This window comes from Pelophylax lessonae, assembly GCF_965119305.1.
Source record: "Pelophylax lessonae genome assembly, chromosome: 1".
Taxonomy (NCBI): Eukaryota; Metazoa; Chordata; class Amphibia; order Anura; family Ranidae; genus Pelophylax; species Pelophylax lessonae.
This window is the reverse complement of record NC_138768.1, coordinates 456,420,016-456,444,989: the sequence shown is the minus strand read 5'-3', so window position 1 is coordinate 456,444,989 and position 24,974 is coordinate 456,420,016. Positions and strand designations below refer to the sequence as shown.

Here is a 24,974-nt window from a genome sequence, read left to right as displayed (position 1 = left end):
TTTATGGTAAGTACAAAAATCCCATTTTCTCTTTCATTAATCGATGGACACAGCGCTCCATAAATCATAACTAGTAGGACACCCAAAAGCAGTGCCAAATGAAAAATGAGGGGTGGGGAAAATAACCCAAGGCTAAACATAAGAGCACGAAACTAGGACACAGGAGCCTCCAGACAGAATCCTCGCCACAAGTACGGGAGCTGTCGACCAAGGGACCACTGCGATCCAGACCCACGCCCGGTCGTATGCAATCCTGCGAGACGTTTAACTCATGGGTCAGCCTCCGTCCATGAGGCTATGTCGCGCCTGACCTAGCGCATAGCTGCGGTCTGCACACGCTCGCTGGCTGGGCGGGGGGGGGGGCAATGGATCTAGATAATCCAGCTAGTCCCCCAGGCCAGCAGTTGATTCTAGATCTCTCAAGAGAAAAACATAAAAAAAGATGTAAGGAAGGAGAAAAAATTGCTAGGACCAGAGATCCCAACAGGGAGACTAGGTCCTTACTCCTGACTAGACAGATTAAAAACGGATTACCTAGAGCAGAGAGGGGGGTTATATATCAGCTCAGGATGGCGCGTAAGTGTAGCCAGGTGTTGTTTGTTCTGCCTAGTCCTACTCCCGGAGGAGGCAATATAACCCAGTAGTTATGATTTATGGATCGCTGTGTCCGAACGAAAGAGAAATATTTATTTTTATTTCTTTAGGAAGCTAAATGTGAAATATTGCATATTATTGCCCTTCCACCCAGCCAGCAGGTGGAGTTCTAAACTCCTTTTCGCATCTAGGTAGCACATAGTACTCCTATGTCATGTTATTAAAGCTAAAGTTTTTTTTTTACCTTATATTGTTGTTTTTATTATTGAACCCTTGTTATAACCAATTAGCCCTTATAAACTACTTTAACCTTATACACTTTTAACTTTTATGGCTTATATCTTATATTATAAAATATATTAAAAAATGTAAACCCAAAAACATCAAACAGCAGTATAGGTCTTCCTATATATCATCGTATTTTAAAGTAGTAATTATAATGAAATGGAGCGCTGAATAGGTCAATCCCTAAAAAAAATGAAAATGGCTCAGGTTGTCAAGTGGTTAAAAATCAGTAAGTTATTTACAATACTGTAATCCACCAGCATAGGGAATGCATTTCTGTTTTCTTCATTCAGAAATGTGAGAGTATTGCCCACCTCAAACCTCTCATCTTCACAACGGTGAAGCTGCTCTTCATATGGGGTCTTCTTAGAACTAACAAAAGTAGAGTCCTCTGACCATGCAGGAAAGGACACCCAAGTGTCATTTAATACCTGCAACAAATACAAAAATTGCTAAATTATGACCGTAGTATGAAAGAGAAAGCAAAAGAAAATAAAGCAGCCTGTAAAACATGTAAAAAATGCTAGCCCTCAGAAATATCATAAATGCTGTTTTTGTAAATACTGTAGGTGCATTTTTTTTTTTTTAAGTGAAAATCAGAAACAAGAAAAAAGTAAAAATATTTCTCTTACACGCCAAGATGTGGTCAGCTTGTCTAGGGAAGGAGGAAAATTACGCCTTCTTCTAGGATCCTGCTAAAAAGCCCAAATTGTGTGAGAAGTCACTACAGCTCTGTGCAGAAGCAACTTCCCACAAGATTTAGGCTCCTTGTCATTCCAAGGATCCTGGAAGAAGGCTAAGTGAATTCATCCACACATAGGCAAATTTCCAGATTATGGCACGTAAGGTGAGTACTTTTACTTTTTATCAAAGGACATGTTGGGCACTGCCCAGGAAGCTCATCCCTGCTCCAAATTCTGTAACTGCAATAAACTGGAGGCCGCTTCATTTCTTTCCTATGGGTATGTTTTCATGAGAGGAGATAACACAACATGTGTGTCCCTTTTAGAATACTATGGCAGTTTTTAGTATTGTTTTTCAAGGATTCCACTATATAAAAGGCCACCTTCATCTCTATGATTAAGCTCATTGGAGTGAAAGGCATCAGAGAGGGGCAGTTCCTGGGAGGGGGAAGCGCTACTACAACTGATACTGCCATTACTTTGGACAAAGAAACGGAACAAGTTACATTTTCACAAAAAATTTGTCTTGCCTGCAGAGATCAATCAATCTAACTATAGTGCTGACATTGAAACATAGTAAAAAATGTATGGGATGGTGAAGTCAACATACCCAATGGTAAGCAGAATTTTGTTCTGTAATATGAAGATGCATAGTGAATTGACTAGCATGTCTTTCTAAAATTAGAATGACTCACGACAGTTCACTTACAGTTCCCATTATTTTGGATGCACCTACCTCTTTGCAGACAGCAGTCCTTCCACTGCATTTCGGCTGCTGATAAGTCTTGGGAAGCGCTCTGTAGCTAGAACCAATGCGTTTACAAGAGGCGTAATCAATTTCTCTCCCTATTCCTTCATTAGAGCGGTCACTGGTTACCGGTGGGGCAAAAGAAAGCTCTTTAACACCCAAAAAAGATTTAAACTGAGCAAAGAGCTCAGGGAACTTCCTGTAAAAAAATAAATAAACACATAATATATAAACTGAGCACACCAGGCTTAGAAAACTGGTACAATCGCACACACTGAAGCTCTGATTTATAGAAGCATAACCGCTTCATATTATTACTGCTGTTCTGGCTAATAGAGAGAAACAATAGGAACCGCAGAAAAAGTTGTACAATCAAAAGGTCCCTAACTTACATACACATATTGGGGCCGCTTGAGACAGGATCCAATTAACCTACCAGTGTCTTCAGCGTATGGGAGGAAACCAGAGTACCCAGAGGAAGCCCACACAGGCACAGGGAGAACATGCAAACTCCAGTCAGGTAATGTCGTGGTTGGGATTCGAACTGGCGACCCTAGTGCCGCTAGGTGGAAGTGCTAATCACCGCTTAGCTGCCCCACTGTACTTTGTATCTCAGCATTGCTATACACAATATAAAATATACAAAATTTACACAATTTCATACATTATTGCACATTTTGAGTAGAGGGGACAATAAGGGAAAAAAATAGCATATCCTTATCTCACATACCCCAAGAAAGGTGTAACCAGCTGCAGCAGCTCTGAACCAGATACCAACTCCTGGTTAAATAGTGCAATGCATCGCAAAAAATTCTCATAGACTTCCTGGCTTTTTAGTACTCGGCGCACCTTAAAATATAAAACAACAATGGCGTACCATTACAAAAGGAAATTGGGCAATAAGTCACATGCAACAATCATGAATAGCACAGAACTCAAACATATAAAAACATGCTCACTGTAATATTTAGCAAATATTTATCATCTTTCTGCTTACCACTTCTTACATGTGGTAGCGGCATTAGTTTTCCTTTTCAGTCTCTTTCCTTTATTTTCACTTTTAATCCTGCCAGTAAGCCTGTTTTTCAACAGAACAGGCTGTTCTGCAGATATAGCAGTTAGATGGTTGAGACAAACCATTTAACACTGACAGGGGTGAGAGAGAGAGAGATAGAGAGATAGAGATAGAGATAGAGATAGAGATAGAGAGATAGATAGAGAGAGAGATAGATAGAGAGATAGATAGAGATAGAGAGAGAGGGGTGCCTGCTTATTTGCAGCCTCATCTTCTCTACATCCATTCAAAGTGCTGAATTTTCTGCTTTTTATTAACGGTAGCATTTGTAGTTTTTCCACTGGAGGGGTCTCTCAGTGCAATCACGGCTCCTCTGCTTAGAACAGAAGTAAACCCTCCCATCCTTTACAGCCAAGGAAGCTGCTATGTATGTCTCTCTTTGACCTGAACATGTGATCAGCCATGACACCATTTAATCGCTATACAGTTCTCCTGAGAGCTAACACAGGCACACTAGCAACTAACAGCTATCATTCAAAGGATGCCCTGAATTTAACTGTTTTGTAAAACTATTAAATTGGTGGGTTTAGTTTCACTTTAACTGTTGCCAAATTTTTAGCCAGGGAATCTATTATTTTAAATCATTAAGCTAGCTAAGAACTGCATTGTGAAGGGAGATCAAACACAATCACAGTATAGCAGGCTTTGATTAGGAGACAGGGGGATAAAAAGATGACTGTAGCCTGTTTAAAAAGTACCAAAAGACAGCCAACTCCCAAGAAAGTGTTTACAACATCAAATATTTGAGCGCTTCTTTTCCTCCTGTAGTATATCTTATTCCTGACTCTGGGAAATAGGGGAAAACCACAGGCAGTTACAGAGGAGGACCTGAGACAGCAGGTCAAATAGAGGGTAAGGTCAAGGGTTACCATTTTGTAGCCTGGGAGGAAAAGAAGGAGCGACTGGAAGTAAAGAACAAAAATAAAATGTAAGAAATGAGATCAAAATGATAAAAACCAAACTGACGGATGAAATATCCTCCTTTAACAAACCTGACATTAGAACGGCAAATCCTAAAGGTAGACCAGTAGTCCAGTGTTTGGTAATAAACAAAAACGGATGTCAGCCTTGGGGTACAACAAACAGTGGAGGACCTTTGCAACTCCACCCAGGAAATCTTCACACACTCTGAAATAAAAGTATTAGTGTCCAACCACCTAAAAGATAAATAGGATTTTTGTACTTACTCTAAAATCACTTTCTTAGAGTTCATTGAGGGAAACAAAAAGCCCAGGATAACCTCTTACTACCAGCATGCCTCAATTTTTATAAATCTGTTCTAACATAATTCTAAACACATAAGGTTGGTACCTGTGTCCATCAATGGACTCAGAAAAAAAGATTTTACAGTAAGTTAAGAAAAATGCTATTAGCTTTCTCATCCATTCAGAGACACAGGATGTATTTCACATTGGGGACATCCAAAAACAGTCCGGCTGAGAACTAGACAAGCCCAAGAAAAAACAACGAGAACAACTGGAGACTGCCTGCAACTCAACAACAAGGAGATTCCTGAATGACCTTATGCCCAAAGATGGCATCAGAAATGGCTGCAACATCCACCTGGTACAACTTTGAGAAGAACAAAGAGAGGGTGCACTGACCTAGTGCATTACCATAATAAAATGGATTGAAGGATAAGGATCCTGAGAGGACAGCAAGGTCAACTGGTGTGGGGCTTAAGCCCATTTAAAGAGTGGTACAAGAGCAGAATAAGCCTTAAAGCATAGCACTCAAGGGCAGAATAAGCAGTTTCTAGACTAGAACAACTTTGAGAACGTACGAACAGAAGACCGGGTGGCAGCCTTGCACATCTAAAAAACAATTGATTGATGCTGAAAAGCCCAAGAAGCACTTACAGATTTAGTAGAGTGCACCTTAACAGGGATGGGTGGAACCTATTCTTGAGACCATAAGTTTGGATAACTGTCTGCCTGAGCCCCCTAGAAATGGTGGAATTAGTAGCTGGTGTACCATTACAGGGACCATCCTGAATAGGAAAAAAAGGTAAATTAGTATTCCTAAAATAAGCAATGGCTTATAGACTCTCACAGCCCAAACCACATCCAGACAACAGAGTAAAATTTTCTTTTGGTGAACTGCAGCTGGACAGAAGAATGGAAGAACTATGTCCTGGCTGAGGTGAAAGGCAGAAAGTACCTTAGGCAAAAAGAATGTTCTGGGCTTCAACACCACTGTGCCCCTATGCGAAACTAGAAAGGGTTCCTTGCAGGATGAGGCTTCTAGTTCAGATAATTACAGTGGTGAGGGCTACAGATATCACCGAGTTACAGGGGAAGTTATGCGGAAGACTCCCTATGCACAGCTTTTGTTTAAGAATTGAGAGGCCAACCATTTCTGAAACAGAAAAGAAAGGGTAGAAACCCAACTCTTGATGCCATTTTGTCTTGAGAGACAAACGCAGGTTCGGGCCCAGCCGTGGGAAGGAAAGGATTCAGCCCATGGAGAAACTCCTAGAGTAGAAGCTTTGACACTCCAACGTATTGTAATTATAGATTTTACAACCAAGTGTAGTAATAGATCTTACAGGAAGTAGCATGCCTAACCTTTAGCATCATAAGAATCACAGATTCAGAGATTTCCTTGTCTCTCAAAGCGTGAGCTTCAACAGCCATGCCATCAAAGCAAGTGACCGAGAAGCAAGATAGTAATTCAGTCCTTGAGATAAAAACTCCCAACAATCTGAAGAGCCCAGTAGTCCTACAAGCTTGGTGTACCATATTTGCCTGGGCTAGGCCAAAGCAATGAGGATAATTGGAAAGCCATCAACCTTTATCCTGCTAAGCATGAGTAAGAATTCTGAGGGGAGGAAAAGCATACATCAAGGTGTACTGATCCCACTGTGCCACCAGAGCATACACTGCTTCTGCTAGAGAATCCCTGTATCTGGAAACAAACCTGTCCGGTTTGTTGTTGAACCTGGGGGCCAAGAGGTCCATATTCAGCATCGCCAACATGCGACACAGGTCACGGAACGCCTTTGGGTTTCAGGACCACTCCTCCGCAACCAGGTGCTGTCGGGTGAGAAGTCTGTCTGCCAATTGTCTACACCTGGAATGTACACAGCAGACAAGGCAGAAAAGTTAAGTTCAGATTCACATCAAACACAGGTCAGCAGATTCCCAATGACTTCAATAAAGTAAAGTAGTGTGCATGACAGTTTAGAGGCTGTGTTGGACCTGCTTTCCATTTCTTTCTTCAAATGCAACTTTTCTTTATGAGAGGTGCATATGGGTTGCAAGCAAACACAGCCTTTTCTTGTCAAATGCTGCATTTTATAATTTGGACACATATGTTGGAGTAGCATTGCATTTAAATGGAAAGGGCTTGATTTGACATGAATGCCTGTCTACACAGGTTCTTATATGAACACATTTTTTAATTACTCACAACAGTTGGACAATTGGTATCTACACTTACCTTATTGAAGAAAGAGAATTCCTGTAGCGTCCCATATTTGCCAACACTTGCTACTGACTGGTCCTTGGACTTTCTCATCTTCATCTTTTTCTATGTGACAAAAGCACAGGAGGCTGCATAAAGCTAATGTGACAATAACACAGTATTGCTTTATATAGTGAATTCATAAATCTTTACCTTAGAAGGACAAGACATGGGGCGTAACAAAAGAGATCTGGACCGTTTTCGGCTCTGTTCTAGGTTTCTCTGGTATTCAAGCTTCCTGGCACTAAGATCACATGTACCGTTTCCAGTGAACTATAAAACAATATGTAACTTGTTAATAATTTTAGACTTTAGGATAATCCACTTTAGAGTCTTGAAATATTGCTGCAGTCCTGCACAAAAGATAGAAATTAAACCCCTAAGCAATAAAGCCTAGAAACGAAAAAAAAAAAAAAAATGCTACTATAATCAGGTAAAATATACAGTTATCCTTTAATAAACATATAGAAATAATTCCCATACCAGTGATCTCTTTGCCTCAGGAAGGAACTGGCCAAATTCAGAAAGTAAATCTTCCTGTCCACGAAATAAGCTAGCCACTTCCGTGAACACCTCCTCTTCTGACATACCACGAAATGGGCGCCCTTTTGGATTAAGCTGATCCTTCTAATAGAAACAAACAAAAAAAAAAAATTTCTAAGATGCATTTTTTTTAAATTAAAATCAGTGGTAAAATACACTTATATTATACATAGCACAATATTAGACATTCCTTACAGTAAAATGTTAGGATATTGCCTTCCACCAATACACTAGTCTTACTTTTTAGGAATGAAAGGAAAAATGTGGTCATAATTGCTTGAATTAGCCCACAAAGATCAGTGAAAGCTTCTTAGAACACATGTCCTGAAATGAGTACATTTTTCATATTTTGCATTCATTATGCTTGCAGCTAAAAGTAGATTTAGTAGAGGCTGCCTGTTGTTCCTTTAAAATGGGCAAAAGAAACCAACTTAAAAAAAAAAAAAAAAAAAAAAAAAAAAAAAAACTTATAGATTTGCACTCCACATATGCAATTTGTGCTTCCCATCTTTACTGCCTGCAGTCTTTGCCTATACATCCAAATCTTGGTCTGCTCTAACTGGGTAGTTCAGGGCTGCGCTGAAGCTTACTTGGCACTTGCTGCCTCATGAATAGAGAAAGGTTCGGTTGTGTTCGAGTTCGCATGTGCCTGACCCCGCCAGGAAGCCAGCACTGCAGTCCGCTAATCACAGGCAGCGAGACATTTCCCGATCAGCAGCTGCACAGATTTGGAAATGTCTGTGATTAGTGGAGTGCTGTGCCAGCTTCCTGGCGGGATCGGGCACATGCAAACTCAAACACGCCCGAGCCCACCTCTGCTCATGAACAATCCTAACAGCTAGAAAGGCAATAAGCGTGTGTGAGAGGGTGGAAGGAGCAGGCAAGTACTGACAATTCCAGAAGCATGAAAGCTTTGTCCAATCAGAATGGACTGCGATGTGGATATCGCAGCAGGAAGAAAGATCATCTCGCACTGTAGGCAATAGGAAGCAGGAATGGGAAGACTATACAATGACCATGAAAAAATGGATTTTTGTAAGATCTTACCGTAAAATCCTTTTCTCTTAAGCTCATTGACAGACGTAGTCTTCTTGATTCTCAAGAGCTGGGTTATGTTGTCTCCGCAGGAGTAGGACTAGGCAGAAAGACAAAACGTTCTGGCTCCACCTTAGGGGCAGTCCCTGAGGGTATATCCTCCCTCTCTCTGCTACAGGGAATCAGTTCTGTTCTAAAGCAGTAACAGAGAATTTAACCCAACCCAACTCAATGATAGAGGGGCGGGTACTACGTCTGTCAATGAGCTTAAGAGAAAAGGATTTTACGGTAAGATCTTACAAAAATCCATTTTTCTCTATCGCTCATTGACAGACGTAGTCTTCTTGATTCTCAAGAGCTGGGACATCCAGAAGCAGTGCCACAAATGAGGGGTGGGATTGACAGAAATCAAAATCCAATCTAGAAGGCCCAACCGGAGCCAACCAGAAGTATCAAAGGACTCATCGAGTAAACAGATGAGACCTACCCCACAAATCCTCGAGGTAGACCAACAGTCTCCTCAAACAGTGGCCTGCAGGAACCTTGCGGCCAGAAGAGGCATCTGCCGATGCCATCACATGAACCTTATACAATATTGAAAGGTATGAACCGACGACTAAACAGTCGCCTTGAAAACCTGAACCACTGACGCCTGATGGCGGAAGGTCCAGGAAACTCTAAGCGCCCGAGTAGAATGCGCCTTAAAAGGGAACGGGGGATCCCGACCCTTAGATAAAATAAGCCTATACCACCGTCTGTCTGATCCATCTAAAGATGGTCGCAGCAGAACAGGCAACCCCTTCTTAGGGCCATCCGTGATCACAAACAGTGAATCCGTCTTACAAATTGAATCCGTGTATTCAAATATATCCTGATCGCCCGAACTACATCCAAGGAATGCAACGCAATTCTCGAGGATGATTGGGCTTAAGGACATAGGAAGGACAATACACTGTCCTCATTCAATGAAACTTTGAAACCACCTTAGGAAGGAAGGATGGATTCGGATGAAGAACAACCTTATCCCTATGAACCACCAGATCTGGGGAACAACAGGATAATGCAGCCAGTTCTGACACCCTGCGTGCAGAAGTGATAGCCACCAAGAAGACCACCTTCTGGGATAAAGTAAGCAAGGGAATCTCCCTGATATTTTTAAAGGGAGGTGTCTGAAGAACCGACAGCACCAAATTAAGATCCCAGGATGGTAACGGCGCGTGCACTGGCAGAGCCAGGTGTCGCACCCCCTGGATGAAAATTCCGCACCAAGGAATGAGTAGACAAAGGCTACTGAAAGAAGATCGCAAATGCTGAAACCAGACCCTTGATAACACTCAAGGCCAGCTTCTGCTCAACTCCCTGTTGCAGAAAAGCCAATATTCGGACTACCGAATAAAGATGTAGATGGAACCCAAGGGATTCACACCACACAATATAAGACTTCCATGTACGATGATAATCTTTCTGGAAGTCGCTTTCCTTGTTTTAACTAGAGTAGGAATAACTGAAGCTGACAATCCCTTGTCCTTCAGCACCTGGGTCTCAATAACCAGGCCGTTTAAAACCAGCGATCGTAAAGCAGGATGGAAGATCGGTCCCTGAGACAGTAGATCCTCCCTGAGAGGAGGTCTCCACGGGACGTCCGCCACCAGTCTGACCAAGTCGGCGTATCAAGCTCGACGAGGCCAGTCCGGAGCTGCCAGGATTACTGGAATTCCTTCCTCCTTTATCCTGCGAAGAAGTCTTGGCAGTAACCCAAGAGGAGGGAAGGCATACATTAGCTGGTATTGCCCCCACGGGGTGACCAGTGCGTCTGCGGTCTCTGCTAGAGGATCGCGGGAGCGAGCCACGAATCTCTGAACTTTTCTGTTGAATCGTGATGCCAACAGATCCACATCCGGGGTGCCCCAACGTAGGCACAACTGGTGGAAAACTTCTGGATGGAGGGACCATTCCCCCTGATCCGGAGTCTGACGGCTGAGATAATCTGCCTGCCAATTTTCCACCCCCGGAATGAACACCGCAGAGATAGCTGGAACAAATCGTTCCGCCCAGCGAAGAATGCAAGCAACTTCTTTGGCCGCTCGGACACTCTTGGTGCCCCCCTGGTGATTGATATAAGCCACGGCCGTGGCGTTGTCCAACTGGATCCGAACCGGGCTGCCCTGGAGATGCTCGGTCCAGTGAATCAGACAAAGTCTGATCGCTCTCAGTTCCAATACATTTATCGGCAACCTGGATTCTTCCGGGGACCAAAGTCCCTGGACAGATAACTGACCGAGAATTCCTCCCCATCCGGATAGACTGGCATCCGTGGTCACTATCGTCCAATATATTGGCAGAAATGACTTTCCCTGGCTGAGCATCGGAGACCGAAGCCACCAGACCAGAGACTCTCTGGTCTGTTTGCTCAATCGGATCTGATTGTCCAGGGATTCCGGATTCCGATTCAATCTGAGAAGAATCTCTTGCTGAAGAATTCGGGTATGGGACTGGGCAAATGGGACTGCTTCGAAGGAAGCCACCATCAACCCCAGAACCCTCATGCAAGTCCGAAGGGAAGACCAGCTGTTGGATAGTAACAACTGGACTGCTGATTGAATCTTTCGGAGTTTCCCTACCGGAAGAAAAACTCTTGTCCTGACTGTGTCTAGAATTAGACCCAGATATTCGAGCCTCTGGGTGGGAACCAGAAATGACTTTTGCTGGTTCACCAGCCACCCGAATTCCTGTAAAGAAATCCTAGTAATTTCTATGTTTTGTAGCAAGGTCTGAGGAGACTCTGCATGAAGCAGAAGATCGTCTAGGTAACCAAGAATCGATATGCCTCTTTGGCGCAGTAGTGCCAACATTGGGGCCAACACCTTCGTGAAGACCCGAGGAGCCGTGGCGAGACCGAAAGGTAACGCCACAGACTGATAGTGGTTCTCTTCTACGGAAAAGCGTAGAAACCGCTGATGTCCTGCGAAAATGGGAATGTGAAGATAGGCGTCCTTGATGTCTATGGACGCTAGGACATCCCCTGGATGCAGGAAGGCTGCTACCGTGCGAATGGACTCCATTCTGAATCTTCTTATGTAGACAAAAGAATTGAGTGCCCTTAAGTCCAGAATTGGACGCACTTTGCCCTCTTTCCTGGGTATTGTAAATAGGTTTGAATAAAACCCCTGAAAACGTTCTGTCCAAGGAACGTGGACTACCACTCCTTGTAGTAGTAAATCCGTAACTGCTCTCCGCAGATCTTCTAACGATCCGGGGATAGTCGAATATTGAAAGGGAAGAATCGCGCTGGTGGGAGAGATCGAAACTCGATCTTGTACCCTGACCTTATGACTTCGCAAACCCACTTGTCCGGGATTCTGGAAAGCCATGGATCCGGGAACCGGCGAAGACGTCCCCCCACCCCTGTTATGGGTGGGGGCGCACCTTCAGGCTTTGGACGATTTATCTTCAGGTCTGGAGGGGGCGGGCTTTTGCTTGCCCGACCAACGTCCCCTGAAGCCTCCTGAAGGAGCTTTGGAGGACTTAATTTTTTCACCCGCGGGACAAAAAAAATAAAACCTCTTGTGAGCAGAAACAGAAGGCCCTCGTTTTTGACGAGTTCCTTTACCTTTAACATTTTGCGGTAAAAAGGTGCTCTTTCCACCCGTGAGATCCTTAATGATCTCATCTAAGTTGGCTCCAAATAGACGCTCTCCTAAAAAGGGGATATTAGCCAATGCTTTTTTGGAACCTTGGTCGGCTAACCAACCTTTTAGCCACAGTGTACGCCTGAGAACCACCGCTGAGACAGATGCTCGCGCCAATAATGAAGTGGCGTCTAACGCCGCATCACACACAAACTGTAACCCCTGTATCATTTGTTCCAACAAATCTGATACCGCCTGAGGGACCTCTTCTAAGTCCCGGCGTAACCACTTGGTCCATTCAGTTACAGCCTGCGAAACCAGACCAATAGCTATTATAGGTCTGAAAGCTGATCCAATCAAGGAAAACATGGTGCGAGACATAGCTTCTATCTTGCGATCCACTGGATCTTTAAAAGACGGAGCGTCTTCTAGAGGAATAACCGTGGCTTTATTCAATCTAGCAATTGGTGAATCCACCACAGGTGGTTCTGTCCATTTCTTAATGAGGGTTTCCTCAAACGGATAACGCCTGTTAATGCGTTTAGAAATAGTAGAAATGCGTTTTGGCAGACTCCATTCTTCTTTGATTGGATTGCCAAAACATTTGGGCAATGGAAAAACCTTCGCCACTTTGATGCGTTTTTTAGTCCCAAAAGGGATTTCAGTTTCAGCTATTTCTGACGGAATACCCTGTAATCTTAAGGTTTCTTGAACAGATACAATGAGTGCGTTTACCAACGCTCCCTCTTTGGCTATGGCTGATGCCGAAACATCCTCCTCACTGTCTGAAGAGACAGTACACGAGACACCAATACCAGCTGAAGTACCTGCAACTGCAGAAATAGGCTCAGAGTCTGAATCCGAGGTTTCAGATAATAAGGGGTTAGGCGGGGGTCGCTTACTTGCGCCCTGTCCCTGACAAGCCACTTCCACCCGGGACACAAAAGTTTCCATAATAGCGGACAATGATTCAATCGTCAGTGGGGTGCTGGAGGATCCCGCAGACCCCTCGAGGGGATCCGGAGGAGATACATGAGTGGCAGGGTCCATGTTAATTCAGGACACCTTTGCCAGAAAACACAAAAAAAACTTTTTTTTTTTTTTTTTTTTTTTTTTTTTAAATAGAAAAATACCTTTTTTTTTTTTTTTTTTTTTTGTGTGTCTCCCCCTAGCGCAATAGCGCCCCTCAGAGTACCTGCTTTTCGATCCCACAGAGAGAGAGAGAGGGACCCCCAAGGCTCACCAACCGATGCAGTGAAGTTTCCAACCAACTGCAGTCAGCGTCTGTCTTTTACAGACTGGAAGGAGCTGTTGCTTTTTCCCGGGTAGAAGGACGTGGCTCCGCCCCCTGTGTACGCCTTCCGGCGTTCCCAGCTCTCCACGAGGTAGCTGGGCTCATGAAACATGGCCGCCCCCATACAGGAGACATTAGACTCCAAAAACATGGCGGCCGGCGTGACCTGAGGACATGCATGCACCTGGTCTACGGCAAAATGGTGGCGGACCGCCGAAATAGTTTTTCCCAGCACATCCACCTGCATCTCTGCTGAGTGGCGATTGATTGATCTACAGGAGATACACTACAAATAAGGTAGGATTATACCTCCTATGTCTGCTGTAATGCTACAGTCTGCTGGGTAGAGTGTTAGCTCTCAAACCAAGTCCACTTCCCACAAACACATACTGTATTTACCAGGGGGACTTTTAGTGTCAGATATATACTGACCATGTATGGAGGGGCCCATAATTCATACGGTCTCATAACGAGGAAAGAAAAAAGGGAACGTTTACTCACCATACCGAACCGACAGGCACCCTCTCTTCACAATACCCTCTCCACCGGGGTGGGGGGTTGTGGACCACTCCGGACGCCTCGACTCTCTGGTTCCTGGCGTCCAAGCGAGACTTTTAACTCGCAAGGTCAGTCCCTCCACTGGGACTCCGTCGCGGCCGACCCAGCGCGGAGCTCTGGTCTGCACGCGCTCGTAGGCAGAAACCGGGGTGACCACTGGATCTCAACATCCAGCCCGTCGCCCGGCCCCGCATACTTACTTGAATGTGTCGCGGCCGACCAAGCGCAATGCAATGGTCTGCGCGCGCTCGTAGGCCGGCTGGGGTGACCACTAGTGTCGCCCAGTCCGGCGTTTTTGCTTGAAGATCTCACAGGAAAAAAACACTGGAGAAAAACTACCTAAAAAATATTTTTTCTAAAGAAAAAATCTTGCCAGGACCAAAAAGATCCCAGCAAGGAACTTAGGTCCTTACTCCTGACTAGACAGAAAAAAACTGATTCCCTGTAGCAGAGAGAGGGAGGATATACCCTCAGGGACTGCCCCTAAGGTGGAGCCAGAACGTTTTGTCTTTCTGCCTAGTCCTACTCCTGCGGAGACAACATAACCCAGCTCTTGAGAATCAAGAAGACTACGTCTGTCAATGAGCGATAGAGAAACACCTCTTCCCTTTTGCCCCCTAATTCAGATTCCATTTGTTTTAGATAAGCATGGCATCTTACAGAACAAGAGCTCATTTAAGTAAACACCAGGAAGGCCTTTAATGTAGAAACGCATCGGGCAGACCTAGTACTGTGAGATCATTATGCAGAGGCTCGCTGGATGACACTGCAGGCCAGCTGTGGAAGTTTGTAAAACCGCTTGTAATTTCTAATTCCTTGTAAGTGCTATATATTTTTTTAATAAACAAGATATTTTAACAGTATTGCACTATGAGGCTTCTCCCTTTTTATATCTGATTCATACCCTTGTCAGGGCTTGTTGATGGAGTGCAGGCTGAGGCTTTATTTTCAGGACAGGGACTCTGCTGCTCTATCTGGTTGATGGGGGGTCACAGAGCTATCTGGAGAGCCGAGGGTGTAATACAGATAAGGCGTAACTGATCTCTGTTGTTGGAGATCGTTGTGGTCCAGTAAGAGGGCCTCATGGTCTTAAAAGCACTTTGAGCACTTTCATAAGCACTTGGATGAACTTTGTATGATCAACTATTAATTTTTTGATTAAGCCCCCCTTCACAACAGTGTAGCTTTAAAAATTGTGTTACTTCATTGCAATTTCAAAATTTGCACTGCCAATTTCATTGCAGCTTGCAACTTTATACAACAGAAGTCTATGCAAGTCCAAATGAAATTGGCAAAAGTAGTGTGGGAACCTTTTTCAAAGTTCCTGCGACATAAGTGGCGGCAATTTGAATGTTTTCATTGGAGAAAATGGGTGCAACTTGTCATGCGATTTGGAACAGTCAAATAGCATGACGGGCTGAGTGATTTATGAACTGTTTTTTTTTTTTTTTAAGATTATTTACTTTTCAAAAGTTTCAGAGATAGCAATAAACCCAACAGAGGTTCTAGCCCTACCCAGCACACGGAAATACTGCAAACCACATGCCTGTTGGAGTCAACCAGGGTGGGCTGAAGTGCAGAGACATAATGGAATGTTTATCTACCGAATGGAATAAACCTAAACAAAACATATACAAAAAGAAAAAGAATAAGACACAAGGGCGGGAAGCCTATGGTTTTTTAAGACTTGCGGAAAGTCTAACTCCAGATTTCCCACATTATCTTCCAGGACGGCAGATACGATTAGCAGGGACTTACAAGACTAGGGAGTAACAATCAAAAAGCCCAGAGACCTTACCTCCCATAGAACTGACCCTAAATATCACAGATATGGCAGACCCTGCTATATTAAATTCCCAACTGGGAGTAAACTAAGGCAGGAAACCTAATCAAGGGAAAAGCCATACCAGAAAATAAGAGTTCAAAGTTACACAGGACTGAATCCAGTCCTGGATTCAGTCCTGTGTCAAAATCAAAATCAGGTATAAAACGAACCAAACTCAAATGAGGCCCCGATAAACTAAGGAAATATGAATGCCCCCAAGGTCTGTGTGGCCAATGTAAAGTCTGGTACACATGGGGCGAAAATCAGCCGACTTTCGGTCCGTGTGTACAGCTGTCTGTTCAAAAGACTGTTCTGCGGAAAGTTCATGCTGGAAAATCAGCATTCAATCAGCGCTTGCAGCCAATAGCTGTGAGCACTGATCAGTGTATTCTGGTAGAGGAGCAGTCCCCTTGTCAAACAACGTCTCAGAAATCCTTGCGTTTAAGAGGGGTTCTGTCTGTCTGTTTTTTGTTTTTTTTTGTTCAGACCACTGGGTTGTGTGCATGCACCCAGCATAACAGGGTAATTGAAGAATTTTATTGAACCCTCTATTCAAATACTTTTTCTCATTGCTGTATGTAGCAAAACAGTATACGAAAACTTGAGGGCAAGCTGAAAGAGAATAGTCACAACTGAACATGCATGGGTTGACATAAAACATATCCAATAAAATAAAATTTCTTTATATACACTACTCAAAAGAATTAAAGGAACACTTTGAAAGCACACAGATCTCAATGGGGAAAAATATAGTGCTGGATATCTACACTGATATAAAATGTAATGTGTAATGGGTAATGTGTTTGGAACGAAGGGATGCCACATTAATTAATGGAAATTAAAAAGATCAACCTACAGAGGGCTGAACTCAATGACCCCCAAAACTCAAAATGGTACTTAGTAGTTTGTATGTCCCCCACGTGCTTCTATGCATGCCTGCATGGAAGGACATGCTCCTAATCAGACAACGGATGGTGTCCTGGGGTATTTCCTCCCAGATCTGGACCAGGGCATCACTGAGCTCCTGAACAGACTGAGGGGTAACCTGGCAGTGTCGGATGGACTGAAACAATGTCCCAGAGGTGTTCGTGTTATATTGAATTTAGGTCAGACGATTCAATGGAATCAATTCCTTCACCCTTCAGGAACTAGCTGAATACCCTTGCCACATGAGGCCGGGCATTGTCGTACACCAGGAAGAACCCAGGACCACTGCACCAGCGTAGGGTCTGACAATAGGTCCAAGGATTTCATCCTGATACCTAATGGCAGTCAGGGTGCCATTGTCTAGCCTGTAGAGGTCTGCGTGTCCCTCTGTGGATATGCCTCCCTAAACCATCACTGACCCACCACCAAACCAGTCATGCTGAACGGTGTTACAGGCAGCATAACGTTCTCCATGGCTTCTTCAGACCCTTTCACCTCTGTCACATGTGCTCAGGGTGAACCTGCCCTCATCTGTGAAAAGCACAGGGCGCCAGTGGTGGACCTGCCAATTCTGGTGTTCAATGGCAAATGCCAAACAAGCTCCAAGGTGTCGGGCAGTGAGCACAGGGTCCACCAGAGGACGTCGGACCCTCAGGCCACCCTCATGAAGTCGGTTTCGGATTGTTTGGTCAGAGACATTCACACCAGTGGCATGCTGGATGCAATTTTGTAGGGCTCTGGCCATGCTCACCCTGTTGAACACCTCCTTGCACAAAGGAGCAGCTACCAGACCTGCTGATAGGTTAACCACTTCCGGCCCGCCACCGCATATATACTGCAGCAGGGCGGCCCGGCTGCGCAAAATCACGTATAGGTACGTGATTTTGTGCACAGGTTTTCGGACACGCGGGAGCCAATCAGCGGGTCCAGCGGCCGCGATGGCCACCCGCGATTGTGCAGGGGAATGACAGAACGGCCATCTGCCTATGTAAACAAGGCAAACAGAGATCCTGTGTTTCAGCTAAGAAACACAGGATCTCTCGTTCCACTAGCACATCCACCCCCCCCCCCCCAGGTTAGAAAGCATTCTATAGGAGCACACTTAACCCCTTGATCACCCCTAGTGTTAACCCCTTCCCTGCCAGTGTCATTTATACAGTCACAGTGCTTTTTTTTTTTTTTAGCACTGATCACTGTATTGGTGTCGCTGGTCCCCAAAAAGTGTCACAGTGTCAGATTTTGTCCACCGCAATGTTGCAATCCCGCTGAAAACCGATGATTTCCGCCATTACTAGTAAAAACAATAAAGGAATAAAAAGTCCATAAATCTATCCCATAGTTTGTAGATGCTATAATTTTTGCGCAAACAATCAAGATACACTTATTAGGATTTTTTTATAAAAGTACATGTAGCAGAATATTGGCCTCAATTATTGAAAAAGTTTGATTTTTTTATTTGGAATGTTTTATAGCAGAAAGTAAAAAAATATATATATATTCAAAATAGTCACTCTTTATTTTGTTTATAGCGCAAAAAAAAAAAAAAAAAAAAAACCTGCAGAGGTGATCAAATACCACCAAAAGAAAGCTCTGTTTGTGGGGGAGAAAAAGACATAATTTTTCTTTGGGTTCAGCGTCACATGACCACGAAATTGTCAGTTAAAGCAACGCAGTGCCTGATCGCAAAAAATGGCCTAGTCATTAAGGGGGTAAAACCTTCCGGAGCTGAAGTGGACCTTGAATGGCCCTGTCCATCTATCCTAGAGTAACAGCCTGTCTCCTGGAATCTCCTTCATGCTCTTGAGACTGTGCTGGGAGATACAGCAAACCTGGCAATGGCAGGTATTGATGTGCCATCCTTGAGGAGTAAAGCCCCGTACACACGTACTGATCGTCGGCCGAACGATCGACCGTCTTTTGTCCAGGGCTGTCGTGTCTGTTGAAAACTGCAAAAGACTGCACACGAATTTTGTCGGCACACAACAGCCGACTGCAGAAGTGATGTCATGTAATGGTTAACTTTCCTTGTCTTTTTTCTTTTTTGAGCATGCCCAGTCTTGCAAATCTGCTGTCTGTCGGCCGAAATCTGTACTGACTGGCGAACAATCGGCCGTTCTGGTGTTGGCCAACAAAAATTTTAATGCCTGCACGACAGATTCTGTTCGGCCGAAAATAAGCTGTCGGCTGTCGGAAGCATCATACTAACAAGCCTGCAATCGGCCGATCGGTCGTCGGCCGAATATTTACGGCCGACAATCGGTACGTGTGTACGGGGCTTTAGACTGTCTGTGCAAACTCTATAGAGTCCAGGTATTGCCTAATGCTACCAGTAGTGACACTGACCCTAATCAAATGCTGCCTGCTCACAGTACACTTACTGAGATTGGGCGGCACAGCTAGTCACCATGACGTACCTGTATGCTACGGTGAATGTCCTGGTTTTTAGGCATGCGCTCCTGCTTACCTGTGCCATGATTGGATATAGCATGAGTTTGTCAGCAGGTTTCAGCCAATGATTTTGACTGACACCTGCTGATGGGCTGAGGTCAAACACACAGAACAGCGAACTGGCTGTTTCTTCGCCCCTTAAAATCAGGGAGAAAAAGCAGCCAGATCTGTGAGTAAAAGCAGCACGCATTACACTTGTTAGGCACACAGTTAAGCCCCTGATGTTAACCCCTTTCATGCCAGTGTCATTATTACAGGATTATCACTGACCACTGTTTTAGTGTCACTAGGGATGTCAGTGTCCCTCCCCAGCCCAGTGTCAATTACCGCTAGATTGCCCAGCACACTATCACAGTCACACTATAAGTCACTGATCACCGTCATTGCTAGTATAGTGTCTACAGCTGCTTAAATTCCAGTATATTTTCCCATAGTTTGTAGACGCTATGCCTTTCACAAAAAAACAATTAATATACACTTATTGGGATTTTTTTGTTACCAAAGACATGTAGCAAAATACATTTTGGCCTAAATACACTGCTCAAAAAAATTGAAGGGACACTTTTTAATTAGGAGTATAGCATCAAGTCAATTCAACTCCTGGGATTTTGATCAGGTTAGTTAAGCAGAAGAGGGGGTTTGTTTATCAGTTTCAGCTGCACTAGATGGGCAACAATGAGACAACCGGTGTAAGCAGCGGGAACCGCGGACCGCACTTTGTGGCTACCAGATCCTGAACCAGTCCATATACTGATGCTTTGTTATCATTTTAAACAAGTGAGTGTGATGTGTTTCGTTTTCTTCAAATAAATCTATGTTGAAACGTTATCACGCTATGGAGGTGTTTTTTGTTTTATCACCCATATACCATATATGAGAGGAGGAAGTATGCAGCAGCCATAGATACCTGGAGGAAGCTGTCTGATTTATTCATGCGGTTTTAGCCTATTCCATGAGAGTGGTTAGGCATGGTCCTCTGGTGAGTGTGCATTTTGGCTAATTCTCCCCAGCACTGGTGGTGGTGATATCCTTTTGTGATCCCTGTATTGGCACCGACAAGATCCTCTTCACATTGTGATATATAACAAAAAGGACTTGCGAAGGACTTTCAATCGCTGTATTGTTATTAGACTTTTATTTTAATATTTTGTATGCCATTATATGCCATTTATGCACTGTTTGCATTTTATGATAGGAGGGTTGCACCATCCTTGCGCTACTAAAGTTCTATAGAATTCTTTGATGTTTTTCTGTGATGAATTTTACTTATAAATGAGACAACCTCCAAAACAGGAATGGTTTTACAGATGGAGGCCACTGATCTTGTTTTCCTACACATTTTTTCTGATCCTTTTTCACTATTTTTACATTTGACTAGGGTCAGTGTCACTACTGGTAGCATTAGGCAAAACCTGGACCCTAGATGATCAGCACTGATTTTTACCAAGCTGGTCTGAGCCCTTGTTTTGATTTGTTAGAAATTTTGTGGGCATTATTCCATGACACTACTGCTCTCCACCGGTTTTGCCCTTCTTCCAGTCTGAGAACAGAGCACATGAGGACGGCAAACAGTTCCATCTCTTGTTGCTGTCCCATGGTGTTACTCTGCTCATTAACTGAATTTCACTTTGCTCCTTGTATGCCATAAATCTTCATTGGTTCAGATCATTTATGATGGTGAATTTTTGCAGCGGATGCATGTGGTGTGCATGTTTTTAGCGACTATGTAGTCAAGTTTCTATGGTGGTGTGGTCGAAGGTTTTTTGTTTATTTTAGCTCCCTTGTTCCTGGATTCAATAAACGCATTTTTTTTTTACTTGGATCTCCTGTGAGTGCGTTTTTTGGAAAAATTACTCAAATCTATACCTGTATACTCTACAGTATATGGCCCTTTTGGGCATTTTATTTTGTATGTCCTCTCTTTTTTTATACAGGTCCCTCTCAAAAAATTAGCATATTGTGATAAAGTTCATTATTTTCTGTAATGTACTGATAAACATTAGACTTTCATATATTTTAGATTCATTACACACAACTGAAGTAGTGCAAGCCTTTTATTGTTTTAATATTGATGATTTGGCATACAGCTCATGAAAACTCAAAATTCCTATCTCAAAAAATTTGCATATCATGAAAAGGTTCTCTAAACGAGTTATTAACCTAATCATCTGAATCAACTAATTAACTCTAAACACCTGCAAAAGATTCCTGAGGCTTTTAAAAACTCCCAGCCTGGTTCATTACTCAAAACCGCAATCATGGGTAAGACTGCCGACCTGACTGCTGTCCAGAAGGCCATCATTGACACCCTCAAGCAAGAGGGTAAGACACAGAAAGAAATTTCTGAATGAATAGGCTGTTCCCAGAGTGCTGTATCAAGGCACCTCAGTGGGAAGTCTGTGGGAAGGAAAAAGTGTGGCAGAAAACGCTGCACAACGAGAAGAGGTGACCGGACCCTGAGGAAGACTGGGGAGAGGGAAATGCCAAAATGCCTGAAGTCCAGTGTCAAGTACCCAGGTCAGTGATGGTCTGGGGTGCCATGTCAGCTGCTGGTGTTGGTCCACTGTGTTTTATCAAGGGCAGGGTCAATGCAGCTAGCTATCAGGAGATTTTGGAGCACTTCATGCTTCCATCTGCTGAAAAGCTTTATGGAGATGAAGATTTCATTTTTTAGCACGACCTGGCACCTGCTCACAGTGCCAAAACCACTGGTAAATGGTTTACTGACCATGGTATTACTGTGCTCAATTGGCCTGCCAACTCTCCTGACCTGAACCCCATAGAGAATCTGTGGGATGTTGTGAAGAGAAAGTTGAGAGACGCAAGACCCAACACTCTGGATGAGCTCAAGGCCGCTATCGAAGCATCCTGGGCCTCCATAACACATCAGCAGTGCCACAGGCTGATTGCCTCCATGCCACGCCGCATTAAAGCAGTCATTTCTGCAAAAGGATTCCCGACCAAGTATTGAGTGCATAACTGAACATCATTTTTTAAAGGTTGACTTTTTTTGTATTAAAAACACTTTTCTTTTATTGGTCGGATGAAATATGCTAATTTTTTGAGATAGGAATTTTGGGTTTTCATGAGCTGTAGGCCAAAATCATCAATATTAAAACAATAAAAGGCTTGCACTACTTCAGTTGTGTGTAATGAATCTAAAATATATGAAAGTCTAATGTTTATCAGTACATTACAGAAAATAACGAACTTTATCACAATATGCTAATTTTTTGAGAGGAACCTCTATATGCTTCTTTGCCATATGAGTATCACTCTGTTGACTTAATTTAGATTTTACAAGAGTGAGCAGGTATTATCAATCAATATTATTGTGAACACTAGCTTGGCTTTCCAGCAATTCGGTTTTTCCCCACTGTGTGAGCCCTAACCACAAAGTGCCCTACGGTGCAGATAGTGTATGCAACCAGACACTGGAACTAAGAACTCACCCTGCTCATGCTGTGCAACTTCCAGACATGGCCTTTACCAGGCACAAACAGAGAAATGGAACCAAGCTACCTCCTTCCTGTACCAAGAAGGGGTCCTGGAAGGCAATCAAGCAGTTGATTGCCTTCTTAGCAGTTGATTCCAGAGCAAACAAACTGACCAGTGCAGTAGAAGGACTTCCTTTTAAGGTCTATTTGGTGATGCGTTTGCTGTTCCTATTGGAGGAAGCACCTATATCTCATATGCTGTCCTGGATGACGATTTGGGAAATGTTAATTATAGCTGTCATACCAGTAAGCAATTTGACTCCCCCCCCCACCCCCACAGACCCCTGGGCACAACAGAAAATGGGGAATGCAGGACATTGGCCACCTTCTGTTCCTCTAGGGCAGTGGTCCTCAACTCCGCTCCTCAGGGCCCACTAACAGGCCAGATTTCAAGTATTACCTTGGGGAGATGCAGACTAGAGTAATGCAATCACTGAGCAGCAAATTATATCACCTGGGATGTATTTCAGTTATCTTGCAAACCTGGCCTGTTAGTGGGCCCTGAGGACCAGGGTTGGGGACCAGGGCTCTAGGGAACTAAGTTTTGGGACTTTCCTTTTTTTTTTCCTAGCAGGCAGTTTGGTAGACATCAACAGAACATGTTTTTACAGCTCTGCTACAGCAATGCATATATTAAAAAAAAAGTATATGAATGTGTTGTAGTGTATTTGTATTGCATTTTCGAACGACAACTGTACCGATTAAACTAAACTTGTACAATTTGCTATTTTGCGCACATGTCTGATAGGATAATAAATTGGATGAACGGTCATGATCGGCTCTCGAAAACTCTGTACGTACAATCAGATTATTGTACTATCACTTAGAAAGCAGTATTTTTCGCACAATTGTCTAATCGTGTGTATGGGGCTTTAGGCAATACGCATAAAAGAAAAACCTCCCAATTTATGGCGCTATTCACACAAATGAGGCATGCGTACAAAGCAGACTGTTAGAAATATCACACGTATAGAGTCACAGATAGGGAATTTCACATATAACCATTGATCCGCAACAAAGAAAAAAACCTAGGTAAACTTCAGCAACTAGGGGTCATGTTCCTAATTTATGTGTATGTTCAGGATTAAACAAAACAACGTAAATATAGACAAAATGATACAGACATAGAAGGGAGACATAGCATACTGCAGGAACGTTAGGTCAGAGCTATGGTGTAATCATCTAAGACAGCCTTTTTCAACCATGGCACCCTGGGGTGGCTTTCGGGCTCTTCAGGGGTGCCTTGTCAAAATGCAAAACATTGCCTCAAATTGCCCAAAATTGTCAGCATGCCGGCAGGTGGATCTCGTCTGCATTTGTTTTGTTACACAAAGCCACAGGTTTAAATTTGTGCAGCATTAAAACCTTGGGCACCACGTGATCCAGCTGTTGGGATTCTACTAAATGATGATGTCATAACTTGATAAGGAAGACATTGAGCACCTGAGGATGTCCTTGTTTGCCCTCCTACGTCTGCACTGGGGTCACATCAGCTAATTGAGGGAGGGAAACTGAGGGAGAGGAGAAACACTGGAATACTAGTCAGTACCAGTGTGCTGAAAGGTGTATAAAATAAATCATCTCGAATATCGAGTGTCCTATGTGTGGTAATGCCGCTGCATTATGTAAAACTATAAGTTTCCTTTACATTTTAGAATTGGGGGCCCTAAAGGCCCGTACACACGTACCGATCGTCGGCATACAAACGTCGGTGGACGAAGGATCTGCCGATTGTACGCGTGTTAGTATGGTGCCTCCGACAGATGTCTGCGCACAATCCGCGGACAAAAGTCTTTCTTGCAAACATGAAAATTTTTGTATGCCGACACCAGAACGGACGATTGTTCGCCTGTCAGTACAGAATTCGGCCGACAGACCGCTGATTTGCAAGACTGGGCATGCTCAGAAAATAGAAAACACAGGGAAAGTTAACCATTACATGACATCACTTCTGCAGTCGGCGGACAAAATTCTTGTGCTGTCCTTGTGCTGTCTTTGCACTTTTCAGCAGACACCGACATCCCGGGGAGAAAAGAGGAACATTTGTATGCCGACCATCGGTACGTGTGTACGGGGCTTAAGATTGTACAGAATTTTCAAAGGGTGCCTTGACTGAAAGAAGGTTGAGAAACACTGATCTAAGAAATAACCTGCAATCAGTAATACCTGCGCAATTGAGGCCAAGCTATTATCTGCTCTGTGGCTAGCAATGCATTATACATCTATCCAGTGGAGATACTCAGGGAGCTACAGGTGATAGATAGAGGTCTAAGGATGAGTACACTAACCCGTGTGTATAGTAGATACTTGTAACCCACCCCTAGACTGAACATAACAAAGGCTTTAGTTGGAATAGAAACAAATAGGA

General features: G+C 43.6%; 1 protein-coding gene across 1 annotated transcript in view; it reads right to left on the bottom strand.

The window, feature by feature from the left end:
- The window catches only part of SIN3B (SIN3 transcription regulator family member B), a 131,561-nt gene that overhangs the window by 63,123 nt on the left and 43,464 nt on the right, over window positions 1–24,974 (bottom strand). Inside the window, exons 6-11 of the mRNA XM_082260991.1 lie at window positions 7,334–7,477; window positions 7,004–7,123; window positions 6,827–6,916; window positions 3,041–3,159; window positions 2,299–2,509; window positions 1,194–1,310 (exon numbers count right to left, since the gene is read on the bottom strand). Coding sequence (XP_082117117.1) covers window positions 1,194–1,310; window positions 2,299–2,509; window positions 3,041–3,159; window positions 6,827–6,916; window positions 7,004–7,123; window positions 7,334–7,477 — 801 coding nt within the window. The remainder of the gene's footprint in view (window positions 1–1,193; window positions 1,311–2,298; window positions 2,510–3,040; window positions 3,160–6,826; window positions 6,917–7,003; window positions 7,124–7,333; window positions 7,478–24,974) is intronic.